The sequence below is a fragment of the Mirounga leonina genome, unplaced genomic scaffold (genome assembly GCF_011800145.1).
Source record: "Mirounga leonina isolate KUSES-001 unplaced genomic scaffold, KU_Mleo_1.0 Mir_115, whole genome shotgun sequence".
Taxonomy (NCBI): domain Eukaryota; kingdom Metazoa; phylum Chordata; class Mammalia; order Carnivora; family Phocidae; genus Mirounga; species Mirounga leonina.
Genome location: NW_023270268.1, coordinates 13,280,796 through 13,304,975, shown reverse-complemented (window position 1 = coordinate 13,304,975; position 24,180 = coordinate 13,280,796). Strand labels below are relative to the sequence as shown.

The window sequence follows — 24,180 nt, the reverse complement described above, 5'->3', positions numbered from 1 at the left end:
AAAGAAAGAAAGAAAGAAAGAAAGAAAGAAAGAAAGAAAGAAAGAAAAGGAAGGAAGAGAAAGAAAACAACAATAAAAAACATGCCAACATCTACAAATTGAAAAAAATTAAGCATCTCTACATATACTACAGGAATGTTGCACATTAACATTTCAGGTCATTGTGTTTGGGTAGCGCTTCCCCAAGTTAAACGATACACCTTTCTTTATGCCATTTCTATTATGAAATCATTGTTGCTATGGGAAAATCATTGACACTAACTAGCTTCCTTGTGAGCTCCTATCATTCTTTGCACTGTGTTTTACATGTGCTAAAAATAGTCTGGTGTACACAAGCTCAACTAGACATTTATTCTAGAAATATTAAAAACTGACAGAGAAGCAGAAAACATACAGATGAGAACAAAGATCAATGATTTTAAACCGTGTTTTTTTTTTTAAGTTGTGTTGAATGATTACTATGAAAAAGTCCTGTAGTTTTGCGTAAGTCACTGTAGGAAAAGAGTTTAGTATGGGCCACAAACATTTTGACCTGAGGCATCTAGATATGAGAAAAGGAAAAAAGAGAGTGAAATTTCTGTTTTTTTTTTCCACTTGCATTATCCAAATAATTTTCTTACCTTTTACATTCTTATGATTTCACATTTAAGCCTTAGTAAGATTCCAAATAGGAGGGATTCTCAAATATGCTACAGCATAAGCCACACTGGTCAAATGGAAGCATGTCAGGTCATCAGGCTTAGGCCTGAATTATTCAGACAATCATCCCATTTCAGCTGATCAAAAATGCAGGCTTGACCTTTTTGCATTTTTAAACAAGATATAATGTGATTATTGCTCTAATCATGCCCTATCACCAGCCTGGTTTAAAACAAATAATTGAGACATGGTATAAAAAAAATAAAACCAAGTTTTTGTATCTAAGACATTGTATCTGTGACAATGGCCTATACAATAGCGGTTTATAGGCAAGAGCACTCTTCTCACACTTCAGGCGACACCAGAATCAAGTGGAGAGCTTGTGGAAACACAGATTTCGAGACCCAAAGCTCAGGGATGCTAATTCCAATTCTTGGTCTGTCACTGCTGCTGGTCCACAGGTAGTACTTGAGGTGACACTGGTCTAGAATACTCACACTCACAGGAATATTCGTACAGGCAGTTCTTCTCATTGTAGTACATGTCCTGGCCTTAATATAGGTTCTCAGCCCACCATGTGTGCTCTTGGTAGGAGAGAACTTCTACATGTTTCCCCTGATTTATTTGCCAACGATCCTTATTTCAGTTGGAAAATTAAAATACTGATGAACTCTCCAAGACTTAAAATCTCTTTAAAATACTGGTAGGGGGTCAACAACACAGATGCTTTTTTGGCTTCAGTTCAGAGATGTTTACTCTACATCAATGATCTTTGGAAACTTTGTCCAAATTACTGTTGAAATTGTTTATTTCAGAACTAGGGTGACCAGATCCACCCCATATCTCTTGAGTGTGAACAGCTTTGTTTTTGCAGTCAGTGGCTAAAATAGACCAGACATTCCCATCAGCTGTTTGGTCATTGTGTTTTTTTAGTGGAATTATAGCATGTTACAGTATTTTTCTCTGCAACTTAAATATTGAACAAACCCAGACATCCGGAGATGCTAAAATGAAAAATCTGTTTCCTCTTGCTTTGCCATTTGCCAAGTGAACTCTGTCAGACAGCACATTCTGTACATTTGGAGTAAATGAAATTACCCTTAATGTGTTGGCAACATCTGTCACAAAACCCTCTTCAATCTATGGCTAAAATGCATTGGATAGGAATAGATGTGACAGTATATTTAATTAGGCACAGTCATGGTTGGGGGCACTAGTTTTGCCTTATGAATCACAGGTTTATTTTTTTCCTTTTTTGTTCTTTTTTTTTGTCTTTTCTCTTTTCCTTGTTTTGTTTTGTTTTGTTTTTTAATGTCCTACACAACACAGAGGAGAATTAATCTTTGATGAGCAAAGTGGTTGACAAACACCAATCTTTGTTGTAGATAACCTGCACTTCAAACTCTCTAAGTTGTCTGTCCCCGATCAAGTATCATCAAGAAGATGTGCCTCTCTGGGGGGTTCCTGTCTACAACTTCCAATTTATTCACTGATTGTAAATTTCTTTCTTCCCTTGAAACTATTAAGGAATTTATGTTCTTAATACTTTGCGGGAATTCTTTCTTCACTGAACACGAAGAAGCAGAGACAGTGGCTCTGTCCTCCCCCAAGAATCCTTATTTTATTGTTCATTTATTTGCAGTAAGTGGCCTGGTGAACAGAAAGGAATGTTTCCCTTCATTGTTTTCCACTTTATGCCTACTGCTGCTATTTACAATTCCAAATTATGACAACCCCCTTCCTACTCTTCCCTTTGATTGTCAGTTTCTGGTTTATCCACAGAAGCAGCACTCCCTCTGTGTCATCTGTAATCAAATGAGTCCCCAAACACTTTCTGAGAAAGGATTCTGTAAAGAGACCAAACAATCCTTCCTAAATTAATTCCAAATGCCGGCATTCAATCCTTCTATTCTTATCATGCATGGATTTTGATTCATCTGTCATATGCTCACATATCTCATTTGCATATCGCCTCCCAAACAAAGACTGAAGTCTACCTCTTGCACCACTGGAGAATGAGGTCACCTCTAGGGCACTGAGAAGAAAGTTTTTTCTACCAAACACAATTTGGTCTTTATTTCTGATTTATGACGAGCAATCCTTTATGTAGCTAGAGCAGGTTGATTACAATAGGAGGGTTTCCGGGATTGTGACAGTTTAGCTGTTGGAATTTCTAGGGGCAATATTCTAAGAAGGTAGTCTAAGTTTCAAGTTCAGGAACAGTATTGAAGTCTTGCATCTGCTAAGGATTAGAATGTTGTGAAAGTGCCACTTCTTGGTTGAAAAAAAAAAAAAGCTTCAGGACTTCCGTCTTAACTCTGAGGTTTTTCTGTAGTTTATCCCTAAGTGCTTTAAGAAGGACCCAGTTCTCTTTAAAGTGTTTACTCTTGGTCTGGCACAACAAATACCGGAAATAAAGGACAGAAGCTGTTTTTGTTTTGGTTTTTTTTTAAAGGAAAAAGTTAAGGTGGTTTTGTTTAAAGAAATTCAGGCAGCAGGAAAAGAAAATGATATGTCTCTGAATTATAATTAGGTAAAAGCTTATCTTATCATGTTTCTGATTCAAGAAGTATACTGATGAATGACAATTCATGGACACATCAAGAAATTAAAACAACACTAATGCACAGCTATGTATATTTATAAGCTACAGACTTTTAAAATAACATATATATATATATATTTTTTTTTTCTGATTGATTCCAGCTCAAAAGCACAAATATCCTTGCAAACAACGTTGGCTCTGAAAATCAAGCATTTCCAAATATTTGACTCAATTTTTATTCTCCCTCCATATTAATGAGGAGGAGCCCACAAGGAAGGATGAATGAAAGCCTGATATATATTTTTTTTTAACAGATACAGTCAGGAAATCAGATTTGGATAATACCAGAGGAATTGATCATCCTGAGCAAAACATTCTAAGAAACATTTGCTTATGGGTAGTTTGGGTGCTGAGATCCTGCCATCTACATGAATCTGTCCTAGTTTTATTTCTTCAAAATGTTCACGTATATGGGGAAAAAGTCACACAGTGAGAAAATGTTTACAGACAAAAATAGCATTCAGATACATCATCATTTTATTACCAGTGGGTATTTAAATGAGTTGTGATATCATGAGCTTCTACATGTATGATCATCTTTAAAATAAAGCATTGAAATTTCAATAATCTCAAAGATTCTATCCACCCTAGCTTTTCAATTAAAAAAAAATTGTTCCATTCTCTCAGCCAGTCAATTAAGGTAGAATAAGTAGGAGAGAGGAAAAGGAAACGCTTGCCCTTTGCTTCACTAGCTATGTGAAACTTTGTACATGAACAGAAGTTTTTTTTAAAATGCCTATTACTTTTTCCATTCCCAACAGTTATAATAAATCAAAGAGCATATTCTAGAAGTAGGTCTTTCTTAATACCCGCTGAAAACTTGACTTTTTTTTTTTTTTGGTAATATTTTAGCAGTGTTGCATTTGACCAGCATTTAACAGAGTTCAGTATTCTGTCTTGTTCAAAAGTACAGATAGAAAGAAAGTAGGTCAAAAGATTAGGAGGAAAAAACATGGAAAATAGTAAGTCTGATTTTTATATCATTTATATTAGATTTTACTCTGTCCTTCAAAAAGATCCAGTCAAGAAACCACCTGGGCCACCATTCTTCCTCTGGTGGTAGATTGTATTGAAATGATCAATAATTATCCATATAAATCATGGATTAAGGCATAAGCCAAAAAAGTCTTATTCAATATTGAGAAAAACTAGATAATTTCCATAGTGTTAGTATTTTTCAGTTAGAGTTTGTATTTAGAACAATGAAAGAGGAGATATATATATATATATATATATATATATATATATATGATATCTTGGAATGCATTCTATATTGAATATTGGAATTATAAATGATAAGCACTTTAGACACAACATAGATAAATCACATCAGAGGAAACGAAGTCATTAATGCTCTCTATTTAGATAAGGACAAAATGGCATGGGTGGATGTAAAAAATCATACATGGTTGAACTTAGCTTTTTCATTAAAAAATAAACACATTTGATATTAAGATAGTTCACTGTGTTTATTGTTTTTAAAAGTTTCCTTCCTTGTGGAACCTGTTTTCAGATGGACATTGTGTGTGCTTGTAGGGTGCTGTGATTACGCCAACAATGGACCATCCTATGTCAATGCAGCCAGCAAACATGATGGGCCCCCTGACACAACAGATGAATCATCTTTCATTGGGCACAACAGGAACGGTGAGTTGAAGAGTTGGTTTTGCTTTGTTTTCTTGGACTGCTTCAATAAGATGCGATGCTCTCTCTTTTTACTTGCATTAATAGCAAAGCTGGCCCTGTGCCATTGACTAACACATGTTTCAGGTTCCAGTGTGAATAAGCTGCATTGTACATGCATATTCAATATTGGGGCACATTTACTCACATTGACAAGGCTGAAGTTACCACTGTATTGCACTTAAATTTGAGTTACTTCTTGTTCAAATGACACAATGTACCAGGTATAATACCTGTTTATGGAAAGGTGTCTATGTATGCACCTGCAAATCTAGAACTTGTAACATAATACATCTGAGCCTGGTTTTCTTTTCCCCACATGCTTACCCACTTCAGCTAATGTATCATTCCCAGGTCATTCACAAGTCAGGCCAACCTTGACTCTGACTAATACATAGAGCTTGTTATTTACTTTCAATGTTTAAATCAATAAAAAGTAATTGAGAACCTGACATAATCCAGTTCTTTTCATCTTTGTTTTGAATATGTAGACAGATGTTGTTGAAAAAAGAAAGGAATCTAGTGTACTTGATGTTTTTTGATAGGTATTTTTGACAAGCCATTATTTTTCCTCAGGGAACAAAAATATATAAAAAATGCTTATTACAACATTGATTTATAGCAACCATTTCGCATCATTAACAGAATTTTATTTTATTTTTAAAAGTCTATTCAAAGACAATTCCCTAAATGGTCAAGAGGGCAAATGTCTAATACAACCTGGAATACTACAATTTTGTTCATCATCAGTATAGATAACAATGAAAAACATCAAAATCAAAGCCAGTCTTTCATGTGACGCTATGGTAACAGGTTTTTTGTTTTTTTTTTTACAAATGTTAGTGCAGATTCATTTTTAAAGATGTAGAAATTTTTTTAAAAATCATTTTTCTGAGTGAGACAGCTTAATTATTACAGAAAGAGCACTGGACTAGGATTTGGGAGTACTAAACTCAAATCTTGATTGAGCACTGTTCTTTCACTCTGTCTTTGGGAAAATAATCTCTTCCAGTCTGTTTCCCTCTCTATCTGGTTGAGTATTGAGTGTAATGCTATATGGGGGCCCTTTGACTATCCACCTCTATGACTTTAAGCCTATATGTCTCATAGTCAGCACTTCTGTGATTCCTCACAGGTATGCTGGCATCATCTCCAAATATCTATGTACACTATGGACACTAGCTCTATATCAGAAATTTTACCTTAAAGCAGTGGCTTGCTTGCCACATAAATGTATTGACTCGTAGGCTTTTGGAATATAAGAAGTTTCTGACATGTCCACTGAGGCCACAAAAATCTGCTCTAAATAGGAAGAAAACCCATCTGCCTAATGGAAAGAGTCACATTGTTTCAATAAAGGGATTTAGTTTTATTAAAACAAAGTACCTACCTGAAGACCTCAGTTGCTGAACTTATAAAAAACAGTTGATGATACCTTACCTGTCTGAAGGCAGGGGCTGGATCAAATAATTTCTTAGGTCTCTGACCTAGACTTTCAAGTCATGTCTAAGACTACATTTAACTCTACACTGTGGTACAGCTAATTTTCATCAGGGAGATAATTTTTAGGAATGTGTATGGAAAGGTGTCTTTATGTATGCACCTGCAAATCTAGACCTTGTAACAATACATCTGAGCCTGGTTTTCTTTTCCCAGATGCTTACCCATTTCAACTAATATGTCATTCCCAGGTCATTCACAAGTCAGGGGCCAACCTTGACTATGACTAATAAACCCTGGAAATATATCATCAAATTTGGTCTATATTTATTCATGTCACAAACATAGTCATGTAATTTCCATAAACATTTAGTCACTTTGCTCATTTACTAACAAAGCAATTCCCAAGTTCACTGGGAGAAATTGAATTTTCTCTTGTCCAGAGTGTTGATTTCCCTTCATATCAGCCTTTCTCTCCTTAAAAGATGATAAATTCTGAACAAGTGAAATAATGCAATCTTACTGTATTGAACGACAATCTAGACTCTGAGAAAAGAGTGAGTTATAATACAAAGTATAGAAAGAAACACTTGATAAATCCTACTTAGTTGAATCAAAAGCAAAACCAGCTAACTTGCTGAAATTCAGATTTGCCAACTAGAAAAAAATATAAGCTAAGTTAATTAAGAATATGACTGAATCCTTTACAGAATTGAAAAATAAGCTAAAATATATAGAATAAAATCAGAATTACAATAGTTGCTGATTCAATAACATATATTATGATTAGTATTTGAGCATTTTCAACAAGAACACATATGAGATCATAATTTTTACCCAGCTAATAATAGCCAAATTACTAAATAATGATATATACTCCCTCCCTTTCTTAGAGAGTTTTAAGCAGGTGGCTTCTTTTTAACACCAAATTTCTTCTAATTTTTTTTCATTCTTTTCCTGCTTCACATTTATACTAAATAATGCCTAGGCACATCATAAGTTCTGTGTAAATTGATGTTTTGCCAAGGGTTAAAATTCCATAAGTTTCCAGAAAGCTGGAGAGAGAACACTATTACTTTGTTGATGTTTAGTGGTGTCCAGAATATGGCTATACTTTTTTTCTCAAACTGTCACTCTTACACTTTGATATGCCATCATAGATTCCTTTTATCTGAACTTTTGATTGGCATGTGTAGTGGCTATTATGCAATTGAAATGGATTCTTTTAATCAAATTTCTCCACCTTACTGAATCTTTTCTGTTGCTTTATCTATTGCTGGGAAGGTGGCTTGGTATCATGGAAAGAACAGTGGGCATTAGAATTAAACTTGAGTTCAAAGCTGGGCTCTGTCCCTTACTAGCTATGTGTGTTAGGTTACTTAACCTCTCTGAACTTTGATTTCCTCTTTTACCAAGGGGGAAAATAATACGTACATCCCAGTGGTGTTGTGTTAAATGGAATGACATGTGTAACATACCTAAAATAGTGTGCGACACCCACTAGATGCTTATCACATGAGCCGCCTTTATCCCTCTACCTCAAGTGGCTTCACAATGTGGCCATTCAGTCCAGGTCTCCAGAAAGGATGTAGAACATTATCAAGGCCATAGTACAAGTCTCCGGCCCACTCTGTTTCATTTGGCATAACTTATTTCTTTCAAGTTTCTACTTCCTTAGCTTCTAACTCTTGCAGGATGGTAAACCCAAAAGTCCAGAGAAGCCGGCTAAGTCACATTAATGAATAAAGCTGATGAAGGTCAAGCAAAACGCCCTGGAAATATATCAGATTTGGTCTACATTTATCATGTCACAAACATAGTCATGTAATATTAATACACATGATATTGGAGATTATATTTTAAATGAGAGATATTTTCATGCAATAATAGTAACAGCTCTGCCTGAGTATGAGATGAATCAGTCATAGGGAGAGGGGGTACCTTGGCAGCCTTGTCTAAGGAGGGCAGCCATGGCTGAACTCCAGACAGCTATTGCTACATGGGCATACTGACCCAAGGTGGCCTCACCTTCCAATTTTTTTAAGCTAAGCTAAGTATTTGCATTTTAATGGGCAATCTCCCTGTATTTGAATATCAGATCCAGTTTGTCCTAAGTGCTCTCAGTTTGTGACTCCTGCCCAAGGTTTTCCTGGTTCTCCTCTGATGTCTCTGGCCATTGCTTCTTCTTTGCTTCTACAGGCTGCTGAGCCAGGGTTTCATTTTTAACTTCTCATTCATATAAGATTTCCTTAAGCAACCTCATCCACTTTCATGGTTTTGAACTCTGCCTTCTAGAAATGCTGAAGACCCCTAAATCTGAGTCCTCAAGGCTAACCTCATCTTAGACTTTTAAAATCACTTAACCAACAACTTGCTAAATAGCTCCATGTAAATCTCCTTCCAACATTTCAAAGTCAGTACAACCCAAACTAACCTCATGAGTTTCCCTGAACTTCCTTTCCATGGACCCTCTTCCTTAGGTGTTTCTGCTCCTTATTTCTTCTCTAGCTAATCCCATGACCATTTGCCCAGGCAGTCAAATGCTACACTTAGGACTCAATCTTGACTCTTTCCTTTTCCCTCACCAACAGATGCAACTATTCAAGATCCACCAGTTCTGTCCCATAGACATTTGTCAAATACATCCCTTCCTCCACATTTCTAGAGTCTCTACCCTGGGCCTCATTTGATTAATTGTAATAGTCTCCTAACTGCCCTTAGCTTGCTCCAATCCATTTTCTACCATGTTGCCACAGCCAGTCAATCTAAAATTATCTGACCATGTTTCTCTCCTGCCTGTAACTTCTCAGAGCCTTTCAGATGTCTGAGCTCCCAGAAACTCTGCAAGACAAGGTGTGAGCAGTGACAACTCTAGACTAGGACAGGAACCTTAATGCCAGAAACAGATATGTCCCAAGGGCAGGGCAGAGAAAGATCCAGTAAATAATCCAGTAGGCAGGGATCAGGGTTGATGGGCGTTGGAGCCAGATTAGAATTTCTCATTTCTAGAAAGTGGGCCTGAGGCCACAGGTCATGTCCCACTTTTCTTTCTGAGATCCCTGGGATCAAGAAGTATATTAAGCCAAAGCCTCTTTTTTATCGTCATAAAATTAAATATATTTGATCCCCCATAACTCTAAATTTTGAAATGGGTACCATGTAGTTTGACTAACCTTTGTCTACCATTTTTCACCTCAAATGTTCATTGTTGAATTCTTTGCCCATTTTTAAACTGGACAGAAAATGTAGGCCTTAGGAGCAATGAATTTTAAGGAAGCAGTATAATTTTATCCCAGGACTCTGCTGACCTTGAAGAATTTTCTAGCTTTTCTGCTTTTGTTTATTTTCTTTTTCTTTTTCTTTCTTTCTTTTTTTTTTTTTTGTCACAGGATTCCCTCTATAGAACCAAAGCACTGTTATCCATAATTTCTTATCACTCCACTGTAAGCTTTAGCAGAAACCACTGGGGATTTTACTGTGTTATAAGAACCTCCAAATTGCATGACAATCTTGTTTTACAAGTTTCTTATCTCCTTTTCATTTGTTCAGTTGGTGGCCACCAGTGGCTTACAATGTCACCAGAATCTGTTCAAAGAAATAAAAAGTTTTTGTTCTGTAGGCTCCTTATCTGCAGATCTGTTTGTACTCTTGAATCCACTGGTGATTTGTGACATCATTGGAGTCCCATGGTGTAACCATAGCCACACACAAAGATAATCTTCTAATTGTAGTCCATTTGTTCACCATGGTTCTCTACATTTTTCAGCCACATCATTCCATTTTTATTGCTGTAAAATTCTAACGGTATCAGGTGAAAATCCTGAACTATTCATTTTGCCTAGAGACTGTCTTTCCTCAAGTATTAGCTATGAATGTGAGTATTAAGATTGACAGTGATAAAAAGCAACATAGGATGTTAAGTGGACTCAGGATTAGGACCTAGTATTATAAATTCATAAATGGTAATGAGTATACTTTCAGGAAAATGTATCAATTAATTAAAAATGGTCAGATACAAGAAAGAAAATATAAGTAAAAGGAAATAGTTTTTAAAAATCTGTTTAGTCTTAGTGTAAGATAAATGAACTTTGATAGTAGTCTTATAAATAATAAATAAGTAGGCATTAAGTGAAAGTCTAGTATTATGAAAGTTTATTTGCAAATATCAAGCTTTTGCTGTTTAAAAAATGGATTATGAATTAAAATACATTAGCAACAGAGTACAAAAGCCCCAATAGATAAAATGACGAAGAACATGAACAGATAGGTAATAAAGGAGCAACAGGATACCAAAAAACATATGAAAAAAGTAATTAAGGAAACAGCAACTTAATCAAATACTTACATGGACATACACACATAACCCATTAAATGAAGTTATCAAAATAAAACATAGTGCTGATGAAGGTGTGAGGAAATAAACATTCTTGACAGTGTGATTATAGAAATCTAAATTTGTAAAAATGTCAGTTGAATTTCAAGGTGGGCAGTCAAGACACTTCAAAACAGCTCTGCCAACTCACCACGCAGTTATAGTTTTGAGAAGGTATTCTATGGAGATATTCTAAAATAAAAGAAAAGCCTTTAGACCTCAGAAATATCCCGCCCTGTGTTCTTTATAATGTCTAATAAAGAAGAATGATCAAATAAATCATAATCCATTCATAAACCAGAATGTGAGGCGGCATGAAGTTATAAGAGTTTAAAATAGGAAAAGGATTATTTAGGATCTTAAATCAAAACAGCAGGATGTAAATTTGCACATGTGGAAATATAGTATCAACTATGAAAAAAAATGGATGAAATAAGGCTGTAAGAAATACAAAATAAGTGTGGTTATTTCCAGATGATGAGATTAGAGATAATTTCTATTTTAATCATTATACTTTTCTGCATTCTGCAAGTATTCAACAATGAGCATGATTTACTTTTATGATTTATTTTTAAATGTTATAAATATATTCTTGGGAAATGACTAGTGACATGCTCATAAAATCAACTTTTTTTTGATTTGTAGTAATAATATGTGATTGAAGTTTTTTAAAAGGTACTAGGAAATACTACCACCATTAATAAAATATTTGAAGGTCCTTTAAAAATGATTCTACTTATTCTAGATCTGGGGATTATAATTAACTCACATTCACATGCCTGTTTTGAGACACAAAATAACTCATATCCAAGGTTTATTTGCATTTGAATCTTTGATCCATGTTGGGTTTTGCTGGGTCAAAGTGCCTTGCAATGTCCAAGTTTTAATCTGTCTTCTCACATGCAATCTGCTCATGAGAGAGGGATTAACATTGTCCTTTTAGGGCAAGGAGATTAAATGGAGAAATTTGTGATAGTCCAAATTCAGTTATCAAGGAGGTGGGAAAATGAAGTTTGAGGTTTTGTTTTTAAAATGGAATGAATAATGGTCATGTGACTAGAATAAGGGTCATAGAAGAGCATCTATTTAATCATATTTAATCATGTTTTGGCAGTTTATTTGAATGTGAGCAAGATCTGGTCCCTTTTACACAGTTTGCCCCTCTAAGGGGAGTTGGGGCTGGATGAGAACTTTCCATTTTTAGAAGGGGGGCCTTGGGCCATAGGCCATGTCCCACTTTACTTTTTAAGATCCTTGGCTAAAGGAATTGTATTAAGCCAAAGTTTCATCTTTTTAAAAAGCAGATATATTTGGTTTCACATAACCTGAAATTTGGAAATGGATGCCATGTAGTTTAAATTAACCTTTCTCTACTATTTGCCACTTCCAAGGCTATGACACTTTGGAAAAAGACAGAAATCATCTGTTGAGTAGATTCTGTTCTATTTATCTCTGCTCTCACCATTCCAGCCCACAAAGCTCCTTGGCCTTGTCCAACAGCCACTGAGATCAGAGCCAGGGCTGAGTGATTACTAACGAAATTCTAGTTTCAAAAATGTATCAGTCTCCATAGAGTGTGGGAATATGGAAATTTTTCATTTATCTCTTTTAAAATTTTAGTTCTTTCTTTTGTTCTCCAGAATTTCGTTTCACATTGTGCTCTGGGCCACTTCCAGATGGGCTGCCTTTTAGAACATGTGCGTCAGCCAGAGGGAGTAAAAATTTCACAGTGATTCCCCCATGTAGGGGCCAAAATGATGACAGATTGAGGAAGATGCCAGCGTCCTAGGATAGAATGTATTGCTCCAACAAGTCACACGGGGGCCTCCCAACATGTACCATGTGGCAGTATTGGGGACCATTGTACTAACTGTCAACCAGGGGTCATAGTGCCTTGAGTGTTTGAAGGCAGGGGGCTTAGGCAACCATATGACATACAGTGGGCACTTCCACGTTTTAGAGCTAAGATTCTATTTTATTTTCTTTTGTACTTCATTGCATTCTTTCTCATGCTCTTTTCATTCAAAGATTCAGTCCCAAGACAGGATTATGATACTCCACCAGCTGTTGTGTCAGGTAGGAAAATTCTAATTCCTTTAAGATTTGATTGGAGGGGAAAGATGGAGGTTGCCTGGTTTTCTCTAAAACTCTTTAAAGCAGTGATTCTCAATAGGGCTGGGTACAGGAATTTGAATTTCAGTTCTGGGATTGATAGCAGGGTAGCATATGTGGTTCAAAAAAGTATCTTTACTATTCCAACCTAGTTTTGTGTATGGAAAATAAGTATGTCGTTTTTTAAATAAAAAGTGAAAGCTCAAAGATATTTGGTTTGTGAAGAATACACAGAAAATAGAGTCTATGTTCTGTGTATCAGTGATTCTCAGTGTGAGAAGGATTCATCAGAATTTCTGGGAAGTGGGAGAAGGATATTTATGTTTACCAAAAGAGGGCACAGATTAATAAAAAAAAATAGTTTGAGAAGCACTGCTTTAGAGACCAGAATTCTTTTGAAATCAGAAAGTCATTCCATTTTGCTTGCTCAGCACCCAGCATAGTGTCTGACACATAGTAGGTGCTTGATATAATTGTTTGTTGAATGAATCAAAAGTTCAAATTTGTTCCACAAATGATATTTTGGATATTGAAAGAGAAGCTGCCAATGTTCCATTTGTACAACAAAGTGGCAGAGATTGATTTGAGAATGCATTAGCATCTTGAGGATTTTAATTAGCAACATTTAAATTGTTTCATAAAATTCAGTGGTGCACTTTGTAAGGTGTATATGTATGTGAAGAGGTTGGTTTTTATTTTGAACTGCACAGATCTTCTGTGCTTTCACCTTAATTTTGAATTTTGTTTTCTTGCAAAGAGGAAAATGGGCACGATTTTTCATTCTTGTTGACTTTTTAAACTAAATAAAATACTGGCAGCCTGAGGAGCTTTGAACTCTTTGATCCTTTGATGTGTTAGATGATGAGGACATGAAATCTAAACCAAGAAGGGCATTGGTGTGACCGAGCAAGAGACAAAGGCCAGAAATAGAATGAAAGAGCCCAAGGGGCAGTAAAGTCTGGCAACTGAATGGTGGTTTTCAAGCAGAGAACACTGTGTTCTTGACCACCTGGTTTGCCTGACCCAGCATCTGAAGGGTAATCCGTTTCTCACGTCTTGTGGACTTGTTTAATTATGCTCATGGCTGAATACTCATCTTAAAAGTTCAGTTGAGAAACAATCAGTTAGCTTTCAGCTGTGAAGTCATTTTGGTCCTCTTGAAGATCTCTACAAGTTGTCATTAATTAAAATATCACTTATCTTTCCCAAAGTGTATTACCGGTCGTATCTTAATGTGCCTATTTCATTTAGGATACGGGATGCCCAGGAAGAGAAGATACTTTATTCAGTGCATACAGTCTTGACTTTGTTTAATATGTGGCTTCCACTCTTGGTAACTCACCAATATTAATCATAGTGAAAGACACAAATTGGAACTTGCCTTCAACTAGGTTGTATGATTTCACTTTCAAGAACCAAATGAACAAGAACAACAAGGAAACATCAAAAGCATCTGCTAGATATCAGCCAGAGGTAGGGCTCTTACACAAATCAATTGAGGCAGGACATCTCGCTGCTGGGAGCTCCCACCTAATTCCATAGACAGACAGGTACCACTGAAAGTTCTTCAGCAGAGAAATGACTTGATCAAAGTAGTGCTTGAAGAAACTTAACCCAGCAATTTTGTGTGTGCTTAAGGAACAAAAAATAAGAATCACATAGTGTAGTTAGAAAAGCCAGGTATGATATCACTAGAATAAAAAAAAAGTGCTAATATCCCAGCTGTAGAGTACAAAAGAAGGGACTAATATAGAAGTAACAGAAAAAATAAGATGGAGGCAGGATAGGAGTGTCACAGTCCCTTCCCCCTTTAAGTTTGGATTGGTGGTTTGACATATTATGAATTTGCATAGACGTCTTTGGCATCTTTGGTCTACAGCTAAATGAAAATAGACTACTTACCTTCCAAAAGTGTGTTAACTGTCCTGTGGGCACAACTTGAATGACTTCTGAAAAATAGTGTATCCTTTGCCCAACCCTTGACCAAATCAGGAAAGTAAAATGGGCAAAAGTGTTATAACAGTTTCTTCTCATATTCCCCAATATGCCCATATTGGACAACTCAAATAATAATCAATTCTTTGCCAGTGTCAGAGCTGACTAAACTGCCATAATGCACCTGAGTTCAAGATGTTTGTTTGGTAATTTACAGAGACAAACCCAACCTAATATCACTCAGTCAACCCATCAAACACTTATTGAACACCTTCTGAGTGCTAGGCACTACGCACAAGTACTTGGGATACAAAGATGAATAGAAAATAGACCAAGGGTAAAAAATATCATGGTCTCATTTAATGTTGTTATTGTTGTTGTTGTCATTGTTTGTGATGTTTAAGTGTATAAAGTATGAAGGAACTAAAATCTAGAATCTAAAAAGAAGAATCTAGAATCTAAAAAGAAGATCAGGAATAAAGTGAATTCTGATGGGGATTTGGAAGAATGAATAGGACGTTAGCAGTTGGACAAGACTGGGTAAAGTACATGAGGGGAATGGGACAGGATTGTAAACTCTTGAAGATAAAGATATATGGGGTGATTAGATGGTAGCAAGTCACTTGGCATTCTTGGGATGGAATGTCACACACAAACACTGAGGCTAGGTCAGGGTAAAGCTGATTTTAGGCAAAGACTCTTTCCTCTTTGAGTCACAGGTCACTTTGTTCTTTTTTTTATTCAAATAATATTTATCGGAAGCATACTATGTGGCCATCTTTGTGTTGGTGTTAGGGATACAACTTCCTTCTTAGAACCTAGGGTTTAATTAGGAATTCAGGTACAAACAGGTGATTCTGACACAGTATCAAAAGTATTTCTATGTAGACAAATATGTGATGTTTAAGATTGTAAATCCTTCAGTAAGGTGCCTAAATTCAGAATCTACTTATGTCACTAGTTGTAGAAACTTGGGAAATTTACTTAATTTCTCTGTAGCTTATATTACTTATCTGAGGAAATAATAATTACCTCATAAGGTTGTTGTGAGTATTAGAGGTGTTAAGATATATTAGCCCATGGGGCACCCGGGTGACTCAGTTGGTTAAACATCTGACTCTTGGTTTCAGCTCAGGTCAAAATTCTCACGGTTGTGAGATCAAGCCCGGAGTTGGGCTCCGCACTGGGTGTAGAACCTGTTTAAGACTCTCTCGCCCTCTCCCTCTGCCCCTCCCCCAACTCACATGTGCTCCCACACTCTCTCTGTCTAAAATAAAATAAATAAATAATATATTTTTAAAAAGATACACAGCCCACTTAGAACAGATCCCGGAATAAAATAAGTGCTCAAGTGTTATTAGCAACAACTATATATATATATATATATATATATATATATATATATATATACACACACACACACACACATATATAGCTATATAGATACATACATATAAACGTGTATATATATACATATATATGTATATATATGTCTATTTATAGAGTCTATATATGACTATTCTTGTTACAAGGTGCTATGGTGGCAAAAAGAAAAAAAAAATGAACATACAGTAGAGAAGTCAGAAAAAGTGGAAGAAACCTCTAAATGGAGACATAAGGCGACATGGGGATTAACCAAGTAAAAAATAAGTTGGAGAAGGAAAGTTTCAGACCAAGATGGCAGCATATACAAAAGCTCATGGGTATCAGGACATAGCAAATTCAGGGCAGTATAAATGGTCCAATGGCACAGAGACATATAAAAAGAGATGGGGAGTGGAGAAAATAAGCCCGGAGAAATAAGCTGGAGCAAAATCAACAGATATGATTACTTGAGGTCTGTCCTGATGGCAGTAAACAGTAAAAGGTTTTAAGTTGGAGACTGACATGACAGACCACCCTGGATACAGTGTAGTAAATGTGTTGAAGAGACATAAAGTTAGAAAAGGGGGCCAGAACTCAAGAACATGAGCACAAAATGAAGTGGGCATTTGTTCAAGCTATGGAAATGAGAACACAGTATTGACAAACTTATGACGTATTAACTGATAGAGTTAGAAGGATAGAGAAGAGTTAGAGGTAGTTCCTTAAGGTCCTAGCAACTCAGTGGCCTGAGGTGTCATTTGCTAAGATCTGAACCAGAGGACAGAGATTCAAGTTTGGCGGGAAAGAGACCAAGTTCAGTATTGTACGTGTTGAGCTTCAGATGTCTATGAGGCATCCAAATGGAAATAATAAATATTCGGATGTGTGTGTCTGGAACTTAGAAGACAGCTACCAGCTAGAGATGAATTTTAGAGTTATCACCATGGAATTAAGTCATGTCACCCAGAGAATGTTCTTAGAATGAAGAGAAGTAGGCAGATCCTTGAACATATAGGCAGAAAAAAGAGCCCAAAATAAAGATTGGGAAAGACAACTATAGACATAGAAGGAAAACCAAGATTATGAGGTTTCAAATGAAGCCAAAGCAAGAACGTATTTCAAGAGAGGACTCTCCAGTAAGATAAGTCCTTCCATTGGATTTAGTTACATATGAGTCACTAGTCAATTTGATGGGAAGGATAGAGACAGTGAATGTGCTGTATGGAAGTAGATGCCGCAAGTGCCAGAAACCTAACAGATTTGGCTTTGAGGAAGAATAGACAAGATAGAACTAAAAACAAATGGAGAATGGAATTGATTGATGTTCTGATTTTTTTAGATGTTTTTAGATGGGAAATATTTGGTCATGACAGAAAGAAGCCAGGAAAGTATTCTAAAGTTTGAAGATGTAACTCATGAAGGGCATGAGTGATATAACTAGGTCATTGAGGAAGGCAGACATCTCTTGTGGGAATGTGGGAAGATAGGAGGAAGTCTTGATATAAGTGTATATAAGTCTTTAAATGTAGGACTAGGATATTAAAGTATATTTATGAGATAAATACTATTTGCTTTTATGTGAAGTATTTAGTAGCATCTTCTGAGAGCAGGTGGAAAATGGCATGGGAGAGGATTTAAGGAGAACAGAGATTTGGAAAACTGTGGAGTAAGAAAGCTAACTACCAATATGTAGAAAGTTTGAAGGGCAATAGGGGAGGTCCATTAGAAGCTAAAGATTATGGATTTTTGTGATGCCAATCTGTGAAGATGTTTGATTTTCTGCTGTAGTGATCAGTAGCCAAGAAGGCAGACAGGTGGATTAATCCAGGGCTAAGGTTTTACTGACTAGAGTGAGAAAAAGGCCAGTATGTGCTGACAGTATTGGCAAGAGAGTGATTGAGTGACAAACCACAGTTTCCAGATCAACAGAAAGAGAAAAGTGGGCCATAGGGATGCGAGAGAGGGAGAAACAGGGAATATAGAGAACAGAGGTCTCGATGAGATATACAAAGTGGTCAGAAGAGAAGACTTGGTTTAAGATTATGGATAATGGCGGTGCCCGGGTGGCTCAGGTGGTTGAACATCTGCCTTCAGCTCTGGTCATGATCCCGGGATCCTGGGATTGAGCCCCACGTCGGGCTCCTGGCTCAGCGGGGAGCCTGCTTCTCCCTCTCCCTCTGCCTCTCCCCATGCTCATGCTCTCTCTCTCTCTGTATCTCTGTGTCTCAAATGAATAAATAAAATCTTTAAAAAAAAAGATTATGGATAATGAAGCATTTCTTAGCAAAGTCAAAGTCATGAAAGCAGGTGGTCAAAGGTGGACTTGAGGTGAAGGTGACAGAGGTTAAAGAAACCAAGCAATACGAATGTAAGAGACTGCTGCTTAAGTGGGTATTTTTGTAAGTCTGAATTTTTTGTGTTTTATTTGTTTTCTGACATTAATAAGATGTCAGCCAATCACTGATAGAATGGATAGAACATATTTCTGGAACATATTACAAAGACACTAAAGACTTCCTCTAAGAATTTTTAAAAATGAAGTTCTTTCCAGAACACTTGGAATATAGATCTAATTAAAGGCAGAAACATGTATCAGATCAGTGTTTTTCAGGGCATGATTTGTGTATCACCATGATACTTCCAATGATTTTAGGAGTATAGGGGATCAAACGTTATTTTTACTCTAGCAGCTGTATAGTTACTTCAGTGTGAATTTGAATAACATAGAATAAGCTCATCAAACACATAGCTTAAGGGATACTTTGCTTAGGAAAGGTTTAAGGTAAATTGTTAAAATGTGAATACATTTTTTTAAAAAAATAATAATTCAGGAAGAATACAGGTGAGGCAAGAGTGGCAATGTCCGAAAAAAGTGGCTACAGTTTGGGAAATGTAGTCCTAGATTTATTTCACAGGACTCATCTCTCCTTGTCAAAGTCTCTGCTGCGCCTCATCCAGCTTATTTCAGGGCCAGAAGACAGAGGCTGAAACTACCCTGTATATTTTCATGCAAAATCACAGGAGCCTATTCTCTTTTTAGTGTTTCTTTTCCCTAACAGTTATAACTTTTTAAAAAGATACTCCCATTTTAGGCAAATTTGAATGAAAAAAATGGCAAGTAAAATATCATTTTTTTTCTATTCACAGTTTGATTTTATGAGGAACAAAGGAAAACTACTGATAATTTGGTGTCAGATTCAGCTCTGAGCTCTGAGCTGACTTTCCCTGAAGGGCATCATCAAGAAATCAGGCAAAAGACTACTATGGACAGGAAACCAAAGTAGAACCAAAATTCATTCTTCTTTGCGAAAAATCTTAGCGTTCAAAACTTGAACCTGTGTTTGGGAAAAATGAAAAAAATAAAAAGGAGCCAAAAAATTCATTGATAGGAATCTGTAGAACTTCTGGAACATATGCATTTTTTGTCATATCTTTTCTACACACCAGCTAAAATAGGTTGAAAGTAGTCAACGTTATCAGGGCAACTTCACAATGAGGTTTCACAGAAAAGGCATATGTAAATCACAATAGAGTTACACTCAGTTTGTTCAAATATGAACTTAAGTGTCAGATTTCTAGCCAGGGAGTCATGCTATAAGAATGAAGTCCTTCACAGAGGTACTTGCCTGGATTAAGACCAAATTCACTGCTAAAATCATGTGCAGTTTTTGCTGCACATTGTCTTTGCTAGTCAGTAACATCAGTTTGCATTAGAAATTAATGCATTGCATTAATTTGGAATTGGTCATGCTCTACCAAAGATTTGGTTGAAGCCTACCTGTATACTGCCTCTTCTTGAATGGGAATCACTTTATAAACCTAGCTCATAATTGGGGACAGGGGCGTATTTGAGCTATTTCAAAGAACAAAACCATTTTTCAAGCTCTAATAAAATTTGTTTTCATGGATACCATGAGCTAATTACAAATGATTTCCATCTCTTAATTAAAAATTAGGTCCATTAGTACCTCCAATTAACAATAATTAGCCATTAAATTGTATTTACTGTAAAAGACCTGACAGAGTTATGTGTTCCTACAAGCCATGCATGAAAATCGGTCTCATTTCTTTGCTCAAATATTGTGCATCTATTTTAATTACAAAACTTCATTTGTTTAAATATACTAATTGATTGTTTCTTTTCAATAAATTCTAATAAGGGAGACTTTGTTCTACTTATAATTCACTCATTCAACTAATATTTATGAGCTCCTAGAGTGCTATAAGGAACAAAGACTAGATGGTATAAAATAGAGATGTACCCATTTCATTCAAAGAACGTGGAATCTAACAACAGAGCACAGGGCTGTAATGACTTATATAACACAGCATGCGACAGATATAAAAGCAGTTTGCAGAAAAGACTTTGTATGAGTATTTGACAAATAGGCACGTGCATGCTGTCATTGTGTTCCTACTAGTGCATTTATATTGTTCACTACATTACAAAAATAAAGCCTTAAACACTTTTCCTGTGGGGCCACAATGTTTTATTGCTTTATTCAAGTAACTGATAAATAAAGGGAGCTTAAGTCAATCGACTGTTCTGATATATAAACATCACTAATTTAGCCCAATTTGGGGAGGGGTGCATATGGAGGGAGTTGGGATAGAAGGATGCAAAATTTTTGTCTTATCTTCTAATCCAGCAAGTTTTTTATGTAAAAGTCCATACTATAAATATTTTAGGCTTTGACAGCCATAGAGTGTATCATAACGACTCAACTCTGCCTTAGGGGTGAAAACAGCCACAGACTGTGTATAAATGGATGAGTATAGCTATATCCCAATAAAGCTTTATTTATAAAAATGGCAACAAGCTGGATTTAGCCTATGGGTTATATAGTTTGCCCACCCCTGCTCTAATCAATTCATTTCACAAGTATTCCAAGTTAAATACTATACTGACATCAAAATAAGCATGAAGTACATTTCATTTCAAAGTTGGCATTTTTGTGTTTTTTAATTTCATGAAAGGCATACAGAATATCAGAAAAGCAGAGGTGGGAGAGGTTGAGATAAAGACACAGAGAGCCATTTCTTAATATTTTAGTGTGTACAGCATAATTGTTTGTGGTACTGAAGTATTAAAACTCTGAGTACCTTTTTTTTTTTTTTAAATTTCTCACATACTCATCATCTCTGGGTTTCCTGGGACTTATTTGTTTGGACCAGCAATGGGGGATTATCAACCAGGAAAATTAAATATATATTCTGTTTAATATCCTCTTGATGGCTTTTAGAATTCTGTGCTTTTAGAAATCTATAGAAAAGGTAAGAAGTCATCCAAACGGATTTGTAGTAAAAATATATTTTACATCTTTGTCACACCACCTAGCCTGGTATTCTCATGGCCCTTGTGGTTGATTGGCGTCCACTGAAGTCATTCTTGATTTGTCAGTACTAGCTAGTTATTCTGTTTCCCCCTGGGTAACCACATGCCTGAGTACTGTATAGTGCTTTGCACTCAAGGTGAAGGCAAGCTTTCCTGGTTTTGTCTAAAGACTTAACACTGCAATAAGGCAGGCCTGGGAGGGCTGGAGATAGTACTGCCCTTCTATGGCAGGGTCAGAGCGAATTTCCCTGCATAATGCAGCACACACAAGACGTGGAGAGGCAGCAGCCAAAATGCTGTCTCTTTACAGCAGAATCCTCCTCAGTGAGTGGCAGCGATGGGCCTAGGGCATTCCACAGCATCAGGGACATAGTGTCACTTGGTACCCCAACCATCCCCAAGGACAGTACCTGTGTGATGGCAGCAGAGGAAGAGAGCATTTTTCAAGACGAGGATTGATACTAAAGGAAGCTAACTGCATGCGCGGGAATCAGCGCATCTGGTCCTGAAAGCACATGGTTCCCTTTTTAATCAACGGCACAAAGTAGGCACGGGAGGTTCCTGTTAGAGAATCCAACCCTGACTTGACTATCATGCAGCACTTGCTAGAGGCGGGCTAGAGACATCTGATCCTGGAGAGACATGGCCTGACAGACATGCCAACATTTCTCTAGACTCTGTTAAATTAGTTTATCAGAAAGCAAAATACCTGAACCGTGTGATTATACATTCCCATAGAAATGCTTTCTCAGAGTTAAAATGTAATGTTTTAACCTCTTCTTTCTTAGAAGGGTGACACATGACACAGACACTTAAACCACATCACTAGCTTTCTAGAGACACTACAGTGGAAGTAATTGTCCATTATTTTACCCGATGTTCCCTTAAAGAAGCCGATGAGGAATTGCTGCTTGAGTTCAGTGCCTCGGCAAGTATCTCTCTCCAGATGAGCAGATATCCTTCTTTTTAACTGACATTCTAAAGTACATAACTTAATCTATTTCCCTTTTGGCCCTGGCTATCAAGACAGTTCGCGTCAGATGCAGTACATTGCAAACGTTCCCAGTGGCATGTTCTCTTGATTGCTCTTGACTCTTCATTGATTTGTTGGTGTTTTTAATTGTGCTTTTTAATATAGTGCTTAATTATTTAAACCCTTCACAGATTTGACTTGGAAATACAAAAGCTCTCATTTTTATGGTAAAAAGCATAAATGAAAAAAATGCTAACGGGCTCAGGGCAGTTTGCGTGCTGTAAAGTCTCAGTGGCAAGATAAAATGCAAGATGATTGTGATGATGTGTTGATCTGATCTAAAAATTGGCCAGCAGGCAGATTTCATTTATTCACACACATGCAACTTGGAATAGGAAAAAGGATGGTATCATAATTAGAAATGGCTTTCAGAGTCAAGAAGGTGTATGTGATACCTGGTCCAACTATTTAATAATTATTTCCCAATAAATTTTACTTAAATTTTCCAAAGCTTACTTTTCCCCTCCTTAAGTACAGAGAGTGCATTAGCACATCTCTGTGTACTTATGTGAGGAATGAGATGACCTATCTAAAGTACTTAGTACATGCCTGAGTCATAATAGATATTAAATAACTGAGGCTTCCTTTTCTTTTCCTTTCCCTGCATTCAGGGAAGTATGTTGGACTTTCTGAAGTGTCACTAACCTTACATTTGCCCTAAGAGATTGGCTGAACCAATGCTATTTTAAAATAGAGTTCCCAAGCCCAGTATCTAACAATAGAAGAACTATTAAAGGAGTTGACTTTGTATCTTCCCTATTGTCTGAACTATGATAATATTATTAGTTGAATTAATATAATAAATAAAATTTAAACATATTTTAACAACATGAGAAAATAATATTCATAATGTAAAGTGGGAAAGGTGACAAAATTGAACCACCGTTATAATTTTGAGTCCTAAACATGCGTGTGAAGCTAAACAAGAGTGCATTACCTAATTATCATGTGTTTTTAATTTTTTTCTAAGCTTTTTGAAATGTTGCTTTGCAGCTTGTATCATTTACTAAAATGTTAACAGCACAGTCTTTCAATATATCTAGTATTGGAGAGATACTTATAGACAAAGAAAATGAGTGTATTAGTATACAGATGATAATAATGATGATTGTCATGATTAGATCATGCAGTGGTAGCATCAGTGACCTCTAAAATTTTCCCCACTTCTATTCTTATATCTCAACACTATGGCATTTATGGTAGAATTAAAAGAAACCTATTTCTTTGATAAAAGTGGCACCGAATTTTTGAGCAATTCTGTAGCCTCAAGTCAGTCTTAATTTTTTATGTGAATTCATCATCCACCTACCAGATGGTGCATCTTCACAATCAGTTGACCACTGCTTTTAACATTGCCCATATTGAAATCATATTTCAAATGATATATGTGTCCCTGGCATGCAGCACTTGGAACAACCTAAAATCTTCTCAGTTTATTTAATGGGAGACTTCCAGTCTCTTGTGGTTTATGGAATTGATAAAATATGTTTGAAATTAGGATCATATATAATATACTTTAATTACATGTGGATATTAAGTCTAATTCCATGAGTTTTAATATGTATATATATACACATACAATTATATGTGTATATACATGTTCATATGTGTACACCTTTAAAATGTACATTTAAAATAAAAATCTGCTTTTGGAGATAATT

At 36.1% G+C, this 24,180-nt stretch overlaps 1 protein-coding gene across 13 annotated transcripts in view; it reads left to right on the top strand.

Moving 5' to 3' along the window:
• The window catches only part of RBMS3 (RNA binding motif single stranded interacting protein 3), a 739,797-nt gene that overhangs the window by 670,752 nt on the left and 44,865 nt on the right, over window positions 1-24,180 (top strand). For 9 of the 13 annotated variants that reach the window (XM_034993359.1, XM_034993406.1, XM_034993350.1 and 6 more), the window contains 2 exons: window positions 4,781-4,891; window positions 12,768-12,815. In XM_034993359.1, the coding sequence (XP_034849250.1) occupies window positions 4,781-4,891; window positions 12,768-12,815 (159 nt within the window). The remainder of the gene's footprint in view (window positions 1-4,780; window positions 4,892-12,767; window positions 12,816-24,180) is intronic. The other 4 variants (XM_034993393.1, XM_034993409.1, XM_034993404.1 and 1 more) reach the window with 1 other exon arrangement.